Below are 19,088 nucleotides of genomic sequence, written 5' to 3'. Positions count from 1 at the left end.
TATTAAAAAAAGAGTAAACAACAAAGCTTTAAGCTAAAGCAACATATACAATGAAATAAACGGCAATTTTGAACGGAAAGAAAAAAATCAAGAAAAGGAAAAAAATAGAAACGTGTACAGTGAAGAAGAACGAACGAGCAGTGACAACGACAAAAGAAATCAAGTGGCAGACAGTCTATGCAAAATTCTGCTTTTCCAATTCGATTTTCCGAGAGTGTGAAGATATTTTGAAAAACCAAATTGAGTTTCTTTGTGAAAAAAAGCTGTGAAAAAAGAACCCAAAAAACGACAATCCAAAAAATTCCATAACACACAGCAAAACAGGAAGGAAATAATACAAGAAGCAAGCCAGCCCTTTCCACAAATAAGAATACAGCTCATAACAAAATGGTTGATAAATTTATAAATATGTGGAAAGTACGTGAATTGGCGGATAAAGTGTAAGTGAAATTCAATGAGATGGATAATATAAGTTGCACACTTATCGTAATTAATCAATGTAGGTAGAGTGGGGGGAATGGTGATTGGTCAAGGAGAACGGCCATCATTGATGATGGAGGGGGTGGCTGTCATTATCGCCAATCAAGGAGATTTCCAATAGATACCACTTGCTTTGTGGTAAAAAATCAAATTAACAAATATGTGCCATAAATCTGGTCAAGGTGAAATTTCGTTGGAAAGATGATGATGACGACGTCGATGATGATTGTCTTATTGGTGGCGGTGACGGCGGCAGTGGCAACAAAAATCAATTGCAGATATAGATAAATAGCCTGAACTGAAGACGTTGATATACAAACTAAACTAATTTACTTGCAACTGCTCGCAAAAAGCAGCTCCCCTTTACTTTAAGGAGGCATGCAACAGCCATCCTTTGTGACAATCACTAGGCAATATTAAGATGCCTGTACTCGCCTCTATGCTATGATATTCTTGAATGTGCGAGATTTTTTCTTTAAAGACAAGCTTTAGTTTTTCTTCTTTAGAGTCAAGGTAGTCTGTCTCGTCACATCTATTTATGTAGCATGTTGTTGACTAGCTTGCTTGCAAGCAAGTTGGCTGTTAAGCTTTGTGTTCTTGTATTTGTCATGTTCGTTCATTCGCGTTTTTTTTTTTTGCTTTTGTTATGGTAAAGACAACAACAACAACACTACAAGTGGCTACACTTGCGTACTGGTTTTACTGCTTCTGCCTTCCCGCTTCGCTCAAGTCTAGCTAGCTATGGCACCCCATTCCTCACATTTATTCTGTTAACACTACTTCTCCTCTATTCGATGTGTTGTTAACTTTTATTCGTATATCTTATGTTATAACATTTATACGTACGTACGAACCAACCTACCTACTTTTTGTTGTTTATTTTGTACTTGACTGTCGAATGAGATTGCATTCTATTATTTGTTTTTTTTTTGTTGTTTCTGTTATCATTAAACAATTTATTGTTTTTTAGATATTGTTACTGTTCAGTCTAGCTAGTGTGCCACCACACACACGCTCAACACGTAAACCACTATCACAATTTTGTCTGGTTTTAAATTGTGTCCCCCTTTAACAAAACTTCGGGAACATTGAGTCTCCCTTATTTGTCGGCTGATTGGTTAAAACACCTGCGTTTCTCACCGTGTGTGTGTGTTCCATATTTGGTTCACACTTTTCTTTCTGGACTGAGTGTATACGTCAGTTATAGCTGATGGTGGTTACGTTGTTGGCTTTTTTCATGGCAAATATTTTACGGAAGATTAAAGAGGATTAATTGTTTTGTGTAATTGGATATTTATTTGCTTATGCGACAATAAATGTTAACGAGCTGTCTAATAGAGGATAGATAGAAAATAGTAGTGCAGTATAAGAGCACATTAGTTAGTTCGTATGGATAACATATTTCTCTATGTCCATAATGTGGGCGCGTTGAATTTAATTTGAACCTACATTAATTCAACGATTTATTGTATCAGCAACAATTTTTGAAATAAAGGAACTAAATGACCAGTAATGACTCCGGTCATTACTCTAATTTCAGCTTTACTCAGATTTAACAGTGAATTTGACACATTGCACCTAGGTTCGTTGTGCCAAAGTTCATTGGCTCATTCGTCAAAGAACGCCTCAAAATTCCGGAAAAGGTGACAGATGGATGGTTTTATTGAGTCATCGATTGCTAGATCTGAAGATTGTTCTAGTTCTTCTACTTGTTTATTACCCATGTTTTCACAATGTCCTGGTACCCAGCACAGCCGATAGCTTTTAATAAGTGTTTCCAAAACTTCTCTATGACGACCTCAGACTTGATGTTACAGTATTTGATGGTTTTAAAAGCCACCTGACTATCCCAAAAGATAGTCACTGGTTCAACGATCTCCGCCTCCAGATTTTTTATCAATTCAGATGCCTTCCAAATCGCAAAGATTTCAGCTTGGAAAACACTACAGTTGCTATCCAAATTACTGAACCCTAGCATTCCCCTGGAGACGTCAGCCCGTGTACCTTCTTCCATCTTGGATCCGTCTACATAAAAATCCAGACAGTCCAGAGGAGGGTTACTACGGTTCCAGTCCTCTCTACTGGGGATAACGACATCTACATCGTCAAATCTCGTGTGATATATAGTCGCTTAGTTTTCCACGTTGGTCCCATGTGATACATTGTTCGGTCAGGATACGCCCATACATCATAAGTACAATTTCGCCAAAGATTCTGTTCATACAGCCTTAGGTCACTACGTGCTGCCTGATGCTTAATGCTGAAACCCAGAGGCCTTAAGTACTGTTATAAGAATCGACCTTGTCTAATTGTCTGGATGTCGACTTATGGCGAAGGCAGTGCCACCAAACAAGACATCCATAGGATAGGATGGTGTTATACACCCAGTGTATAGACGATGGTTTCAGCGAGTGGATTCAAGTTCAACATTGTTGAAGGCACCAGTTTCCATATTCCTCTCAATAAAACCTATCAACTCATGCAGTGCAGATTCCAGTCGTGCGAATTGCTTAGAGAACTGGTGACTACATGACTCCTAATCTCCTAGTCGATCCGTCTTTCGAGAGTCTTGAGGAGTAAGGACACAATGGATAAGGATGATGCATTCAGACGTCATAAAGTGTACAACATAATTCTGACTCAAACGACTAAAAAACCAATATCCACCAATTGTTTAGCACTTGCTCCCACTCGAAGACCCTTGATCCATTGTGCTCATCCTAAGTACCTTGAAAATAACCATATAAACGAGGAAAGGAAAAAAGTGGGAAATAGTGGAAGAGATTATATGCTATAGCTTATGCTATAGCTTAACCATGACAATTTTTGTCTACATACTTTGTAGTGGCACCTTTGGTATCAAAAAAAAAAAAAACGTGGCATGGCCGAAATAGTGTATCACAATTGCTACTTTAGTGGCTGACGGTCGCGTTGTCTCTCAGTCAACAGATCGAACGACTGCGATCTGTTTCCACGTTCCACGACAAAGGGGTCTACGATCCGATACGACCTGAGTCATACTCGTCCAACGTCTGTCACTTCAGCTCATTGTGTAAAAGCAATAGGACTCCTACAACAATAATTTAAATGCCGTTTATTTCACTATGTCCTGTTTGGTTTATTGGCCGACATTTATAGTCACCGGTCATAGATTTTCAGAAGTAAATGTTTTGAATACAGAGGTCTTTAATTTCATATGAGTTATTAATTTCTAGGCATATAACTTTTCATATAAATAATAATGTTATTTGGCCCCTTTTGCAGTTTCAAAACTACTCCCAAATATATATAATATGTTTTCTACCAAAAGGAAAAGGTTTCAATTTCCACTTAAGTTTTTAAGCAATATTTCCATGGTATAATAATAAAAGGTAACAGCAAGTGTTGTTGTACAAAAAACGATACAACAACCACATCGAAATTTATTGTTGTAAGTTCTACTAGTGTCAACTCATTTGACAGAAAAATTTAAACAAACAAACAAATTATCATCAAATTATTTTTATTTAGAAAATGGAATATTTTCGAATCCTCAAAATAAAAATTGAAAAACATGAATGAAAATCTGTCAAATTTATATTTCTATCGCTTCCACATCTTTCCTTTAATTGAGCCATTGCCATATATATGTGTAACACATATGACAATGCTGGGAATAGCGAGTTATTCCTTCAAGAAAGATTTGCTTCTTGAATACGGGAGCACATTAATAAAGAACAATTTCAAATTTTATGCGTTCCCAATTTTCGTGTTGGGTGATTTTTAAAAACATAATTTGTCAAATTCATATTGACACTAGTATTACGTTGTAATCAAATCAGCTGGGATTTGCTGTTACCTTTTATAGTTGTACCATGCAATATTTCATAGGCTCAACAAATTATGCAGTCGTATACATACATGAGAAGATTTCTATGGAAAAGCAAAACGAAATTATTTTGTAATTTTATAGCGTAACTGAAACAACAACAAAAACCATGTCAAATCTATTTTCACAACTGTCGAATTAGAGAGGCTAACATTTCACACAACAACTATTTATTTGACTTCAAATAAAAGTGTTCATAATAAACAAAGTAAACAAACATTAGTTAAAAAAACTCGGAAAACTAATACTATTAATTGCCCATCTACATTCCCACACACACCATTACTCACAATACACATTAGTTGATTTTTTTATCAGTTACGAGAAAATTGAAGAAAACAAAAAATAAAACGAAAACGAAACACAAAATGTGTGATAAACTTCTACTACACCAATTTGTTCTTAGAAATTGCTTGCTGCTGTTGTTATCTTTCGTTTGGAGGCACTCCATGCATGCCTGCCATACAACACCATAAATCGAGCCAAGTCAAGTCGTCGAATATTCTAACTAAAAATAAATTTCGAAAACCACTTGAAATTAGTAGAGAAGCGAGCTAGTCATATAATATTTAATTGAGTTTTTAAACAAATCAAAAATAATACACTCTTTTTCAAATATGAATTAACAATTAATACAGCCTGCCCCTCTGCATTAATAATTCATTAAATATAATTTCCAATACAACCTGCCTGCCTGGTCGTGGTTGGGTGTATTGGTCACATTAAAAGGTTTTTAATGAGAAACAAAAAAACAACTCTTTCTTTTTTCTCAATGTCGGAAATAAGCCGTATATTTATTTCCGTCACGCTATGCAATGCCGGGTTAAACGCAGACAGGGGAATCATTTTTAAACAAATTATAAAAAAATGCATTCCCATTGCGATTGTTGTGTTTTGTGTAAGGGAAAGTATGATGGAGGAAGGGAGTGGTAGTTGTTTGTAAATGGTTGTATTTTTTTTCTTCTTTGTAGTATTTTCTATATTCTGACACACATTTCCATCATATATTTATATGTATATGAATAATAAATTAATGTTTTTAATTAGCTGTTGTTGTTGATGATGGCGGTGTGACGTTTTATTGTGGCACCATGTCATTCTCTCTCTGTGGCTAAGGTGCCCTGCAAATAAATGTATAAACAAGTTATAATAAAAGGCTTAACCATATTTTTCTGTTTTCATTTTATATGATTGAGTACGACCGCAATTAAATCGATGAAATAATAATAATAATATTGTTGTTTGTCCGAAAAAAAAAACAATTATGATCAAACAAGTACCCAAAATTCTCGGTTTATTTCATAATAGACACACATGTCGAATTGAAATTTTAACCATTTATGGAAAAAACTAAAAAATATCCAATATAGACAGGTTATTTATCCTTTCAGATCTGTTTAGTAAAATATATAAAATACTTGAATACATTGTGATTTTTTTTACATCAAAATATCCTGGAATATCCAACGTTTTTTTAGGTTTAACCGTTCGCCGAATAAGTTAGGATAAAAAATCCACGGCAGTTGCTTCATTATTTAATATTCTGAAAGAATATTAAAATAAACAAGTCAAAAAAGCATTAAGTTCGGCCGGGCCGAACTTTGGATACCCTCCACCATAGGAATACTGACAGATACTTGAAATGAAAATATAGGGAACACATGCTGTAAACCAAATACAAATATCAGCAATTTTAAGGGGGTTTACCCTAAAATCTCAAACCCCGAAAATTCTGACCTCCAAAACACGGAAGAAATCAGTTAACTATTTTAATTTTTTTTTTATATTTATTTTTATTTAACAATTCCAAAGTCCGAAGACCACATTTAAAAAAAAATATTTTTTGTAAGGAGATTTGTTTCCAAATACGAATACAAAATACCAAATTACAGCGAAGGATACCGTTACATGGGGGCTATCAGGAAAAAATTGACCTATATTTATAATTTTGAAGTGGAGAACTTTAATGTGCGTGAAGATAAATTCGAATTTGAGTAGCGAAGGCACACACCAGTTTGGGTGGTTGTGTGCGATATAACAGTTTTGTTATACAGTATAACAGACTGCTGTAAATGCAAATTCGATTTTAGAACACATATATACTACTATTAACATATATAAATATAATATTATAAAACTAAAATGTAAACTAATGTATATTTTTGCACACATATATTAATATTAATAAATTAAACTATTTGCTTCAAAGGCAAGATAATTGGTATTGGCCCACTGTGCAAAATTTTGGAGGCAGGTGCCTCTATGGCTGATGTCATTTGAAAGGTCATCGAAAGAGCTCTTAGAACATGTTTCACTTTTATTCCCAAGTCAACCATAACTCCCAAAATTTGACCATTTTAAAATTCAAGGAGTGTTTTTTACTATTGGCCCACTGTGCCAAATTTTGGAGGCAGGTGCCTCTATGGCTGATGCCATTTGAAAGGCCATCGAAAGAGCTTTATTTCCAAGTCAACCATAACTCCCAAAATTTGGCTATTTTAAAATTCAAAGGGTATTTTTTTAAATTTTCCCACTGTGCCAAATTTTTGGAGTTGTGGTTGACTTGGGAATAAAAGTGAAACATGTTCTAAGAGCTCTTTCCATGGCCTTTCAAATGGCATCAGCCATAGGGACACCTGCCTCCAAAATTTGGCACAGTGGGAAAATTAAAAAAAAAACACACTTTGAATTTTAAAATGGCCAAATTTTGGGAGTTATGGTTGACTTGGGAATAAAAGTGAAACATGTTATAAGAGCTCTTTCGATGGCCTTTCAAATGGCATCAGCCATAGAGGCACCTGCCTCCAAAATTTGGCACAGTGGGAAAATTTAAAAAAATACACTTTGAATTTTAAAATGGCCAAATTTTGGGAGTTATGGTTGACTTGGGAATAAAAGTGAAACATGTTCTAAGAGCTCTTTCAATGGCCTTTCAAATGGCATCAGCCATAGAGGCACCTGCCTCCAAAATTTGGCACAGTGGGCCAATACCAATTATCTTGCCTTTGAAGCAAATCGTTTAATTTATTAATATTAATATATGTGTGCAAAAATATACATTAGTTTACATTTTATTTTTATAATATTATATTTATATATGTTAATAGTAGTATATATGTGTTCTAAACTCGAATTTGCATTTACAGCAGTCTGTTATACTGTATAACAAAACTGTTATATCGCACACAACCACCCAAACTGGTGTGTGCCTTCGCTACTCAAATTCGAATTTATCTTCACGCACATAGAACTTTAATACCCAATAAAAACTGAATGTACCAAATTTCAGCAAATTCGGTAGAAAAACGCTCTTGAAAACCCCAAAATACGGAAAATTGGGGGTACCGTTATATGGGGGGCTACCACAAACAGTGGACCGATATTTTTAACTTTTTGTGGAAATATTTAGTACCCAATAAGAACCCATTGTAGAAACCATTTCAGCGAATTTGGTTGAAAAGCGCGCTCAAGAACCCCAAAATATTGAAAATTCGGGTGTACCGTTAAATGGGGGCTGACACAAAAAGTGAACCTATATTTATATTTTTTGGTGGAGAAATTAAACATTGACAAATATCAAATTGTCCTTTGGTATACCTTCCTATCCAGTGGCTCTTTGTACTTCAAATTTTTTTGGTTGACACTGCAGTTCGCAGCGGTGTTTCCAAAGTCTCTATGGAGCTTCCATTATTAACTACTTTACCACTCGTAACTAATTGCTTCTTCCAAAGCAATGGCTTATCGGCATCTGCCGAAGCATGTAAGGTGAGGTAAATTTGAAAAGTCGACGACTCTTTTTGGCTTGATAGCGAGACTTTCATGTTTTTTTTTTACTAAAGTGGATTCTACTGTATCCCTCAATAAGATTGGGGAGTAATTTGCTCTGTCAATGAAGTTGCCCCCAAAAGATATTTATGTTCACTAAGTTTAGCGTGTCATTGTACTTTTTGTGCATAAAGAAGAATCGGCGTCCGTGTCAAAATGAAAAAATCGCTGTTGCAAACATACATTTAATGTGAAAAAATGGTGGGGGCTCTTGTTGTAACAGCCCTATTGCTTTTACACAATGGGCTGAAGTGACAGACGTTGGCCGAGTAAGACTCGGATCGTAGACCCTTCTATGTATTATCAGCAACCTTTGGACACGTCCAATAGCATTTTGCTTTGCCTCCTGTAGGTTTAGCTCTGTTACTCTCTAATATAACGGTTACTGAAGATTGTAGATATTTAAAGGTTTTTGGACAAATTTTTCTTTGCCATTTTTATAAAACAGAAAACTTCTTTGGAAATAATTATCCTTTCCGATTTTTGAAATTTTAAGAATGTTGGACATGATTTTTCAACGGAACTGATTACTGTTTGATAATATTTTTCGATATTTAAGAATTTGGATATGTTTTTATTTGACATTTGTTAAAGATTTTATCTATACCATACAGGACTATTGTTGCATGTCCCGTATAGGTGTCCTGGAGTGAAGTCCCAAATCGGAAATCAATAAATATCCCAAAGTGATGAACCATATGCCAAATAATAATTACTTTTTCAAAATTGATTTTTTAATTAATTCACTAAATTTTGTGTGTAGGTGGTATTTTTATATATTATTTCAAAATCATTTTTCAAACATGCTAACACAATAGAAAATAGAAATAAATCAATAGCTGTGTTATGTGATTTTGTCATGCAAAGCCATGGTGGACGTGATAGCTAATGCCAGGTTTTGTTGTTGGTGTATTTTTTTTATTTTTAAGTGTTTCGTCAAAAGGTTTGGTAGCTATATGGTGAATATTACATTCACTTATTATTAGTTACACTATACAACAACTATCCAAAACAGAATTAAAAAAATATCTAATAATTTTTGAAAGTTCATAAAGTTTTTATTTACAATTTTTGTTAGGATTTTTATAACAATTTATCTTGACCTACATAGAAGACCCGACAGTCCTAATATATTTATTTTAATAATTTACTGGCTCAAAGCATAATTTTTACTCCCTAAAATTAATCGAACAACTCTTGTTTTTTTTTACAGCTCCCTTATTTTAAATCAGAACGATTAAAAAATATATTTTATTAATTTTTGTTTTCTTTTCCTTTGTTATTCTCCTTTAGCACAAATGTTGTTATGAATTACACGGAAATCGAAGGCAAAGTACGTGAAGCCACCAATGATGATCCCTGGGGTCCAACTGGTCCGCTAATGCAAGAATTGGCTCACGCCACATTCTCATATGAAACATTTCCAGAAGTAATGTCCATGCTGTGGAAACGAATGCTGCAAGACAATAAAACCAATTGGAGACGAACTTATAAGGTATAAATAGGTGGTCAATATCAATAATGTCCCAACAATAATTTCATATTTTTTCTGCAGAGCTTATTACTATTAAACTATCTCGTGCGTAATGGTTCCGAACGTGTTGTAACATCATCACGAGAACACATTTATGATTTACGTTCCTTGGAAAATTACACTTTCACAGATGAGGGTGGCAAAGATCAGGGTATTAATGTTAGGCATAAGGTGAGTTTAAAGAGAATATTTGAAAATGAGTTGTATAAAGTAATATATTGTTATTTTTGTTTTTGTTCGCTTTTAGGTTAGAGAACTAATAGACTTTATACAGGATGATGATCGTTTACGTGAAGAACGTAAAAAGGCCAAAAAGAATAAGGACAAATACATTGGCATGAGTAGCGATGTAATGGGTATGCGCAGCAGTGGTGGTTATGGTGGCGGCGGTGGTTTCAGTGATGGTGGCTGGAGAACATCACGTTCGGATCATGGTGATAATTGGTGTAAGTAGACATTAATTTAAATACAAAGAAGAACGTCTGCCTCAGAGGAATCGGCTAAAGTCGACGCACAACCACAACTGAAGTTGTCCCCTTCAGCAATTATAGTCCTTTGCGATGGATATGAACTTTTTTTATGTTAGAATAATCCTAGTAATTACATTAATTTTTTGCATGTAATTTTTTTATGTAATATTAGGTCGAATATGCTCGTCAGCTATTAAATCCCTTCTTCCATCACAACAACTTGGGGCCCATGTCTAATTAAATGGCGTTTGTCACGTGGTTGGGGTCCTTGCGTTTTTATAGATATAAGGCCACATTAATTGGTCCTGAATCATATTGTAAATAAATCCAGTTGGCCTTTCCCTTTCCAATTCTCACTACCATTCGCTATTATTATTCTTACGAGTCTTCGCCAAAACCATTATTTTTATTTAAACCCTCATTCGTTTTTACTTTCAGATTCTGATTCACGTGGTGATCGTTACGAAGACGATGATGTCCAATATGAAGGTGAAAAGGAATTCTCAGATAGTGATTCCCCTAGTCCAAGGTATGTTTTTTCATTATTTCCCATACACCACTTTTCAAAAACGGTTAATTATTTCATATTTCAATTTACAGGCGAAGCTATCGCTACAATGATCGTGCCAGTCCTGCAGATATTGCTACTGAAGCAACAACAACAACAAAACCAACTGGTGGTAGCATTAATATGAATATTCGTCCTGCCAAGTCGTCGCATAATGCACCCGCAGCCGGAGGGCCGGTTACAAAACAACCACAAAATAAGTCCACGCCGGCTGCTGCTGGTGTAGGTGCGAAGAAAATCGATATGGGAGCTGCTGCTAATTTTGGCAAAACAGCTGGTATACATTCGCCCACACATCGTGATACCCCAGCCGAAAGTAATAATGACGATTTAATTGGCTATTCACCAATTAATAATAACATTAACTTGGGCCTATCAGATTTGGATAGTAATAACACCACCGCAAATAACAATAATTTAACAAATCTATTTCCAACATGTTCACCAAAAAGTGAAAAAACCCTTAACAGTGCTGCTGTTATCAACGATGATTTAGACGATTTCAATCCCCGGGCTGCTGAACAACAGCAATCGGAATTCGGCGATTTTGCTTCAGCTTTCAGTGGTAGTTCGGGCATCGAAGCTCCCTCAACAGCTTTAGCAACGACCACAACAAACTCAAGTATTGGTGGTGGTGATGATTTTGCTGATTTTTCTGCATTCCAAGGTAGTACAACTACCAGTAATAATATTATACCTGGTGGTTTGGAAGGTAACCTTCTGACCACTGCAACTCCAGCCAACGATGCATTTGATCTATTTAATGCTGCAACGACGACGGCGAATTCAAATCACCACCAACCAACCAGCATGGGTGCTGCTACAACAGCAACAGATCTACTAGCTGGACTAGGAGATCTATCAATACACCAAAGTATGCCAATGGGTAAGTTATATGATGTTAGTTTTGAAATGAAAAATATAATTATATTTAAGTTGTGTTTTGAAAACTCTGGTGATAAATAATTTTTGCATTTTGTGCTATATGTTGGTTAGGCAATATTTTTATAGAATGATTGGGTGCTTTTATTTAGTGCATGTTTAGATAAAAATAATCTATAAGAAAAGAATTTTATGGATAAAAATTGTTATTTCTTTGTCGGCTAGCCGATATTTTTTATGAAACCTTAGATTTACGAAACGTGGATTAATCAATTTCTATAACAAAGTTGTGTATAACTTATACTGAACATAAGCTTGTGTTCAGTATGCGATTGCCATAGAAGGGATCTTCTAATTAGATTCTCAGCAGAGATATTTTTGATTACAAGAGATCTAACTGTAGGTTTCTGTAATGCGATAGGTAACCTATTTTAATACGGCCTAAAAAAGTTAATCCTATTATTTTGCACGAAGTTGTTGCAATTTTCTTTCTAAGTTAATTTTTTGCATTTTCTAAGTTCATTCTAACAAAAAGAGTAGATGTGAATGTTTATGGCAAAAATTAGAACATAAAATTTTCCGAAACCAAAATAAGAATGTCCAGAAAACGTCACCGAAGGTGCAGAGGTCTTTCTGTTTCAACCCCAATATAATGTCCCATGTCTGAGTTAATTGAGTTAATTTAAATAATAATCTGCAATATATAACCAGCTGATGGTTTTCAACTTAATTAGACGAGACCATTAAGCTTAATGACCGACCTACATTCTTCGATATTAGTTCAAATGCCATAGGAATTATTTCAAAAATAATATTTTGTTGTTGTGGTTGTAGCAGTTTATATGAATTGTATGTTTCCTGTTATGTATCCTCCAATTCTGTCTCCAGATTTAGAAATGCAGCTACCTCCACTGGCTGTAACCACAGATCTTCCGGAGTGGGGTGAGTAGGTTTGGCTGGGCAATTGAATAAGTGCAGTGTGGTATGAGGGCCTGTACCACATGCTGGGCAGACATCCTGCACCTGGTCATCAATCCGTGCCCAATACGAATTGAGCCGACTGCACCATCCAGAACGTAACTGAGCCAAAACTACTCTGGTTTGTCTCGGCAGCTGACGTTCTTCAGCTGCTATGGGTGGGGGTGAGCTCGGGGACGGCATTCACTTTGTAACCGTTCAGCGCTGCGGCTACTGCATCTGTGTGAATGCCATTCAGACCTGCTCGATAGGCAACTTGATCTAGAGGCTCCCTTTGAAAAATAATATTTTAGATTTCGGTAGCTTTCATACCTTATCTTTTTTGGAGTGACAAAGTATGTAATTTTTACTCCTGAGCCCAGCTATATGTTTTTAAAAATATATGGCTTTTGGACTAAGATCCTGGTGGAGAGATTGAGGGGGAGTAACTCTGCTGCTGCAGCCTTACAGTGGGGCAGACACTGCTTCAATCACTTGCCTTTGTAATGAACAGAGTTGGAAATTAATGCCCCACCAATTCATACACAACAGCATAAAGAAATATGCCATTGTGCTGTTGTGTAGGTCCAGTCCATTGTTCTTCAGCTTGTTCCAGCTATCCATATGAAGACCGATGGTTTGCTTCCCGGCCAACCTCTGCATCTGCCGCAGTTCCAAGCGAGGAGGTGGAACCATGCCCTATGTATCATCCACGCACGGGTGCAGCCGATATTTTTGTACCCTCCCAAGGTTAGGTTAGGGATGTACGGTATAACATCCGTTCACTCGGAGACAATTGTCCATTGTGATCATCTTTGATACCTGAAAGGAAAGGGGAAAAGAAGAAAGAATGGAAGAGAGGAAGAAATAGTTTGAGTTGGAGAGCCTAGAAGATGATTATTTTAGCCATGTCAGATTCTTGGAAAATCTGATTGGGATCTATTTTGGAGAAGAAAGCTATATTATCAATTTCATACCTTTCAAACTTTTTATGTCTTCTGCCACTCAGCGATGGACATCTACAGAGGATATTATCAATTGTTTCTAGCTCTTCTTCGTCCTCACGTAGCGGGGTTTTACATTTATTGGGATCAGGATTGGTGTTTAGAGTGACCTTTTATGATCCCCACAATGATTTTGATTTCTATCTCTCTCTCTTATTATGTGGCATCAGCGAAGAAGTTCTTCGGTGAGAGAATTCTGGCCAGATAGCTTTTGAGATTCTGCAACCAAGTTCTCTCGACCATCTGTTGCCGACTACCTCGCCGAAGAACTAGCGAAGAACTAGTAGAGACAACTGGAACCGGAGTAACCCTCTTCTGGACGGCCTGGCTTTCTATACAGACGGATCCGACATGGAAGAAGGTACTGTGAAAGGCTAGGCCTTGAGCTTACCTACAAGCTGGATTGCAATTGTAGTGTTTTCCAAGCTGAAATTTTCGCGATTTGGAAGGCAGCAGAATTGATAAAAAGTCTGGATGCAGAGGTCGTTGAACCGGTGACCGGTCGTTGAGCGGCTCTTAAAGCCATCAACTCTTGTTATATCAAATCTGAGGCCTCAAGTGTAGAACAGCTTTGGAAGAACTTACTTACAGCTACCGACTGTGTTGGGTACCAGGACACCGTGACATCTTGGGTAATGAAAGAGCAGACGAATTAGCTAGAAGAGGATCTCAATCTACAGATCTAGCAATTGACGGCTCAATCAAACCACCCATATGTCATCTTTATCGGAATTTTGAGGCGTTCTTCGACGAAAGAGCCTATGAACTTTGACACAACGAACCTAGGTGCAACGTGTCAAAATCTATTTGGCGAACTCTGTCTACCAAAAGAACACACACACTGTTGAATCTGAGCAAAGCTGAAATAAGAGTAATGACAGGAATCATTACTGGTCATTGCATTATCAGGGCCTTTACCAGTAAATGGGACCATAATGCTACTGATTACTGTAGACTCTGCGTTGACGAGGAGGAGACGGAGATAATTGAGCATCTCCTGTATCGCTGCCAAGTCCTGGCTCTCAACAACGGAATCTGCTCTAATCTACAGCATCATTAGAAACCTAAAGTGGTTGGGAAAGTGAAACCTTGATATACGTAATATATCTTCCGTCCGATCTCTATAGTCATCGATACTATCTCATACTCACCTTCTCACACTTCCTTGTAAGTTTCTCATCTCTCTCTCTAACCCCCCTTCTTTTCTCCCATAAACATGTCGTAAACATGTGTGGTCAAAAGCACCTCCTAGTATCGAAATTTGAAAATACCCAAATTTCTATTGGAATAACTGAACAACAAAAATGTGATAATAATAAAATTGATATTAGCAGAATTTTTAATATATTTTTCCAGTTGCAACTATCAGATTCTCAACTACCGTGGATTTAATGCAATATTATTTTATCTCTAGATATGCCTAAAAATTTATGTTCATTGGGTATTATTTTCCGAAAATTTACAATTTCTTTTAGAAATGTTCTTTCTAGAAATTCGTTAGTGAACCAAGCTTTAATGTTTTTTTCACATTGAATTGATACCTCCAGCAGGTGTTCTGAAGACCAGAAGACCTAAAGAAGGTTTCAAAAATCTATTAAATATTCCACTGCTAAAATATTGTATTCAGCTTCTATGTGTCCTACCGAGAATTTAAAATTGAAAAATAATTATAAAAAAGTAGTTAATTGTCTACTTTAAATACAAAAACTAAGTAGAAGTAATTTGTAAAATTGTTGTTCAAACCAAAACAAAAAATAAATAATAAACAATTATTTAATGGAAACATGTGCCAATTGGATGCCTTCAATTTTTCCACTTTCAGCGGATGATGATGATGAAGATGATGGCGGCGATGATCATGATGATGATGTCACCAGTGATAACAAATTCCCGGCAAAACTTAAACAAGAACTCATTGATGCCATTAACAAATTACAGAAACTTGAAAAAGTTCAATCATCGCAGGATGTAAAACAAATCCAAGAAATTATTACCAATTTATGGTGTTGTGAAGGAGGTGGAGGCGTGGCATTACCAGGATTTACCACACCTGAACAACTATGTAATTTAGATAAAAATGCAATACCATGGCATTTGATAGCTGAAAATGAATACTCCGAGCTGTTACAAGCCATTTGTGGGCTGTTTAATCCAGATTGGCCCACAAATATGGGAATGCAGGAACGCTACATAATGAATATATTTAAAATTGATTATAATTTTGATTTTATATTCGAATCATGGTCATGCATAATGCAAAAATTACCCGCATTACCCCAAGTGGTAATGGAAATTTTGGAATTTATGTTAAGCGATGAGAATTTCATGTTTGTGGCATTTTTACAAATCTGCAAGGAGAGGGCCCAGCTAATGGAAGAATATAAAGCCACCATGGAAGCTGTTCCAGAAACTCAAGTGGAACGATTTAATATGAAAGTGAAACAATTCATACAATTGATAATTTCCATACCCACCCACTGTGCCAATCAAATGCAGGGGAAAGTTAAGGATATTTTTCTCTCTTGCAATTATTCCAAACTTTTGTTACAAAATGTAATCAAAACGATATGGTTTCTAATGCATTGTGAAAATTTGGAAGAGAATTATTTTGATTTGAAATTCCTATCGGAATTGCTAACACGAATTGTGGTGGAATTTTGCAAGGAATTCGGAAAAGATTCCACACTCTTTGAAATTTTACAAATTATAGAGGAATTTTGTAATTTCCCCCCGGGTCAACAAATAATGCATTCAATATTTAAACAAATTGAAGATAATATTGCCATATACCGGATTGTTTTGTGTATGCTTAATGGCGATTTGGATATTTATAAAATTGTGGGGCCCTGTGCCAAGGATTCCGCCAATTGGGAATTTTGTTTTATGCAAAAATTGGCCATACAAAGAATACCCAATCAGAATAATTGTCTTGTTGGGTTGGTGAACTATGTCCGCCAATTGGATTTTGATTTATTAAGAAAGCTTTTTGAAAATGTCCTAAATATATGGTCCAAACGTACTGCCCTACTCAAGTTATCGGAAACTGAACATTTGAATCTATCCAAATTGCTGATGTTGTGTGGAAGATGTTATTGTAAATCAAAAGGAGGAGATACGGATGTGGATATAAAACGTTTGCTGCACGAAGGACTACGCCATCATTTGGAATGTCCAGATGCCCGACAACGTCATATTGGCATGAAATGTGTGGAAATTCTTTTCAATTTAATGTGTGATCCAGATATCAAGGATGAAGATAGATTGAAATTTGATTACTCCAGTATTCAGGGTACAACTCTGGAAAAAATACTCAAAGAGTTTGATGAACTACTTGAATTGAAACTAGAAAATAATCATACACAGAAAAATAATTTGCTAAAATTATTGGAATTATTTATGATGAAGGCAAATGAAAAGAACGAAGTGGTGAAACATGAAATTCCACCAACACCACCACCAGAACCTCAAGATTTAGATATACCACCACCGGCAAAATCGGCAAAAATGGAACTAGACTCCGATGACGATGATGACGAAGATGATCTCAAACCCTATGACATGTCCAATGACATACCTCAAATAATGGAAAAAAGACCCAAATTCCTTTTCGATTTACTAAAAACTCTTTCTGAGAAATGTGAAAATTATGAAATTTTTGAATCAGCCCTATCATCAGCAGAATCTCTCATACGCTCCCAATTACCTCGGTCAGATTCTCGTCTAGCCTTGGATTTAATGCAAATTTTCTTGCCCCTAGATATGCAATATTATTATGAGAATTTCGAAGAAACTAAATTCAAATGTTGTGTGGCCATTTGTACGGCCCATCCAGCGGAATGTGCCGAATATATTTGCCGACAATTTCACACCGATAACTCACATTATAGTGTGAATTTGCGTATTGTTATGCTGCAAATTTTGGCTGCCACAGCCAAAGAATTATCAGATATACAAAATGAAAAATTGGAAACAATCGAACATACGAATCATACCCCCATTTCCCACACAAATTCAAATTACATACGTAAATTTCAATTTGATAATGAACACAAACAACGTTTGGCCCTAACGCAACAGGTGATCAAGAAACGTTTGCGCGAAAAAACCAAAAGATATTTTTCACAAAAATCATCGCAATCCGCCAACGAAAACCGCAAATCCAAGCCAAATCGTTTCCATGCGGTGGTGGGTACATTTTTCTTTTGCCTCATTCGCGGTGATCGTACCAAACAAATGCTCTATGTAAAATATGATCGACTGGCTCATGATATAGACACCATGCTAATGGTGAATTTTTTGCACACCCTATCCGTGATTGTTATGGCAGCACAAAATTGCCCTCTACTACCGGCCATGACAAGAGAAATATTCGACATATGTTCATTTGTACGATTTAGTCCAGAGGCTCGTATACGACAATCATGTTTGGAATTATTGGGCATAACATTGGTAACCACACCTGGTTATATACTGATCGATCAGTTCAATGAACGCTTATTGGATTTAAGATATTGGTTAGAGGATTTTGTCAAATCACCCCTTGTCGGCGGAGAAACGTCCGAGGAATGCCGTGAAATTGCCACACAAATTTTAAATACTTGCTATAAAATAATGAATCCTCAAAATTAATATATGTAGTTTTAAGGATATTTCATTTTGTTTTGAATATAAATCTTTATTCATTATTTTTCTCATAAATTGTATTCATTTTTTTTCATTTCATGTATAAATTTGAAATAAAATTTCAATAAAATAAGAATTTTGTTCCTTAATAAAAAAATTGTAAATTAATTGTGAGACTATTTTTGGGACTAATTATGGGAATTTCAGTCTCATTGTTTAATTTTATAAAAAAATATTTATTAGGTTATCCAGTAAGGCCAGCTGATATGAATAGTTTCAGAGTTGTATTTTTTTGAAAGAATTCTCCTTCTGGATAATCTAATATTTGTTCTACGTTTTCAATATAGGTCCATGTCCTGACATAGTCCCTTAATAGAGGCCGCGCGTTATTTTAGGTATTTTGATGGTTCTAACTGCATTTTCCAAATGAAGTGACTGTAATTTGGTATTTCATAGTCTTGGTTGTTGAAGAACATCTTTAAAGAAACTTTTCAATATATGTCCATTCTTGGCAGGTTTCTCCTTCGATACTACTATCGACGCAAACAAAGCAGAGCTTTGTGCAGCTGACGACTGCATGGGGCTCTTGGCAGCAGTTCGATGACCTCATTCTCTTGACAGCCGTGGGCTGTGGCCGAGATTTAGCACCCGGGATTACAACCGCCGCAGAGATAGCCCCAGCCGACGCAGGCACCTGCTTCGCGCTCGCTACCTTTGGCGCATCCACTAACAATTGCCCAATTGTCACAGCCTTGGATATCGGCTTTGGCAATTCCACAAGGGGTGGATTGGCAGAGGGTGGTTGTGTCGTATCGGCCTTCATGGTGGCCTTTTTACGGCCTCTCCTTCGGGCCGACTTCGACAATCCCCTACCTCT

The 19,088-nt window shown here is 36.1% G+C and overlaps 1 protein-coding gene across 1 annotated transcript; it reads left to right on the top strand.

Annotated features, from left to right (window-relative positions):
* The first annotated feature begins 366 nt into the window (after positions 1-366).
* On the top strand, positions 367-18,217 carry LOC133328193 (uncharacterized). The gene is made up of 7 exons (XM_061536748.1): positions 367-440; positions 9,467-9,668; positions 9,729-9,878; positions 9,955-10,153; positions 10,616-10,706; positions 10,778-11,631; positions 15,411-18,217. Exons 1-7 carry the CDS (start codon positions 388-390, stop codon positions 18,215-18,217), a joined length of 4,356 nt encoding a protein of 1,451 aa, XP_061392732.1. The 5' UTR covers positions 367-387.
* Positions 18,218-19,088: the final 871 nt, after the last annotated feature.

The sequence above is a fragment of the Musca vetustissima genome, unplaced genomic scaffold (genome assembly GCF_032173495.1).
Source record: "Musca vetustissima isolate MV318-11 ecotype Yass unplaced genomic scaffold, APGP_CSIRO_Mvet_v1 utg327, whole genome shotgun sequence".
Taxonomy (NCBI): Eukaryota; Metazoa; Arthropoda; class Insecta; order Diptera; family Muscidae; genus Musca; species Musca vetustissima.
Note: the sequence above shows the minus strand (reverse complement) of the source record. Positions and strands in the feature narration are given on the sequence as shown.